The 2,636-nt window shown below is 45.4% G+C and overlaps 1 protein-coding gene across 1 annotated transcript; it reads right to left on the reverse strand.

The window, feature by feature from the left end:
• Positions 1 to 409: 409 nt before the first annotated feature.
• On the reverse strand, positions 410 to 1,447 carry LOC117500241 (E3 ubiquitin/ISG15 ligase TRIM25-like; the record flags this gene model as incomplete). Its single annotated transcript, XM_034153041.1, has 1 exon — positions 410 to 1,447. A coding segment is annotated over exon 1 (1,038 nt), but the record flags the coding sequence as incomplete, so codon positions are not given.
• Between the last annotated feature and the right edge of the window lie 1,189 nt (positions 1,448 to 2,636).

A 2,636-nucleotide genomic window follows, 5' to 3' on the forward strand; every position in this document is an offset into this window, starting at 1 on the left:
AGCTATTTAAAACAGAATAAGAAATTATTTACTTATATTTACAGTTTTATAAAACATCATAGTAGTTCATGTGTACAACAACAACCACAGTAAGTCTGCAATAAGGAATTGTAATAATGTATATAATAAAATCCCACACAAAGACTCTTGAATATTGTCAGCTCTCAGCAACAATGATGGACACACAATGAGTTTAAGAAGTAGAAGAGTTCCTCAAATGACTTCAGGCTATTTCAGTTTAGAAACGACCAAATCTAGGTCTCCAATTTCTTTCTTCTTCTTCTTCTTCTTCTTCTTCCTGAAAATATTCGAAGAACACAGCTCTGGTGGTGGGCTTTGCTGCTGACAGTAAAACATCCACTTCAGTCGGTGAGACGTTTGTCCATTCCTCTCTCAGGACGTCCTGTAGTTTGTCTCTGACTGCTGACAGGGCCGCCGTCACGTCCTCAAAGTAGCTCAGAGGACGGATGTTGATGCTGGATGAGTGTGTAGGTTCACTGAGGGCTGACAGTGAGGGGTAGCTGAGCAGAAACTGGTTGTGATCCTCTGTGTGAGACAGCAGCTTCAGCTCAGCGTCTCTCCTCTTCAGCTCAGCCATCTCCTGCTCCAGCTTCTCCTGAAGCTCTTTGACTCGACTCACTTCACTCTTCTGCTGGGATCTGACCTGCTGCTTCACATCAGAGCTTCTTTTCTCCATGAGACGGATCAGCTCAGTGAACATCTTCTCACTGTCCTCCACTGCTTTATCAGCAGAGCCATTGACGGCCTCCACCTCCTGCTGAAGCAGCTTCACCTCCTTCTCTCTGTCCTGGATTCTCTGCTGGATGTTTAGTCGACTCCCCTCCAGCTCTCTCTGCCTCTCAGTCCTTTCTGCTGCAGCTGACACCGTGTCGTGGCCTTTGTGTTCGTCCACAGAGCAGAGATAACAGATACACTGCTGATCAGTGCGGCAGAACATCTTCATCACCTCGTCGTGACGAGAGCAGATGTTCTCCTGGAGCTTCTTGGAGGGCTCCACCAGCTTGTGTTTTTTAAAAACATTATTAAATTCATTATGACACTGGAGGTGTTTGTCACAATAAGAGGCCAGACACACGAGGCAGGACTTACAGGCTCTCAGTTTCCTCCCAGTGCAGATATCACAGGCCACATCTTCAGCTCCAGCATAGCAGTGATCAGCAGGAGCAGCTTGGAGTCCAGTCTTCTTCAGCTCCTCCACTAAAGCTGCTAACATGGTGTTTTTCAGCAGGACAGGCCTCGGTGTGAAGCTCTGCCTACACTGAGGGCAGCTGTGGATCTTCTTCTCATCCTCTCCGTCCCAGAAGCCTTTAATACACTTCATGCAGTAGCTGTGTCCACAGGTAGTCGTCACCGGATCCTTCAGTAGATCCAGACAGATCGAACAAGAGAAGGTTTCCCGGTCCAGCTGAACTCCTTTCTGCGCCATTTCACCTCTCAGTAGCAGCGAGTGTCTGAGTTTCACTTCCTGAGAGCTGAAACTATGTGAGCTGTGATCTGAACAGCATGTGCGTGTGCAGTGAATGTGGCCTATCAGCTCTTGTACTTTACCCACATGTTGGTTACACCCATCCTCCTCAGTGTGGATCTAAAGGGGAGGAGCCAGGAAATACAGAGTGGAGCTGGCTGTGTCTGAGAGCAGGAAGAAGAGGGAGGGCTTATCAAACTCTGACTCATTCCAGGAGGAGGAGCAGCGCTGACACTCTGAACTGTTTCCTCATTCCCAAACGGAGCCTCGCTTACAACCTGCTCTACATTTGAAAACAGTTTTTAGTTTCAAAATATTTCTTTGCACCTTAGATGAAGGCTCCTTATCTCTGTAACTCCTGTTTAACTTCTGTTTGCTTCTCTTACAGGCTGAAAACAGCTGACTGACAATAGGGTGAAGCACGTTTAACAAAAGAGTTAAACATCTTAAAAGCTTCCTGATCCAAACAAGCATTTTAAGATACACAGATATGAACGTAATGATTTCATGATTGGACCTGAAATAGGCTGAAATAGCAGTGTATGTATGTATGTATGTATGTATGTATGTGTGTGTGTGTGTGTGTGTGTGTGTGTGTCTGTGTCCTTTATATGCTTTTATCATGACCATTTGCCCCTCAAAATAAAGCTTGATTTCCTGGGTTCCAGAGATGAACCCTCCACTGATCATGTACGTAGTTTTATTCCTCTATGAAGACCCCAGCAGAGTTATAGATCTTTTAGCAGTGTGTGTATCTGTGTGTGTCTGTGTATCTGTGTGTGTGTGTGTGTGTGTGTGTGTGTGTGTCTGTGATGCTTAATGAGTTTGCTGGCTGTCATTAAAGCAGGGAGAACCAGTCTGTCAGGAGTCCCTGTGTGACTGAGTTCATCTTTCCCCGAGGCTCACTATCTTCCTTCTCTCCTCTATGTAGAGCGGACTCTCTCTCTGTGGCAGACACATGTAACTAAGTGTCAGAACAACGCTCTTATGCAGAGCAACGTGTCCAAGTGGAACAGTAAAACAAAGATCTTAAATACATCTCAAAGCAAGCAACCAAAGATGCAGGGATAGCAAATTATATTAACTATATATTATCCCTTTATGCCTCACAAGCACTGGGGCTCAGCAAAATTAAAAGCCAACCCAGATT

Source organism: Trematomus bernacchii, unplaced genomic scaffold (genome assembly GCF_902827165.1).
Source record: "Trematomus bernacchii unplaced genomic scaffold, fTreBer1.1, whole genome shotgun sequence".
In the NCBI taxonomy this organism is placed as follows: domain Eukaryota; kingdom Metazoa; phylum Chordata; class Actinopteri; order Perciformes; family Nototheniidae; genus Trematomus; species Trematomus bernacchii.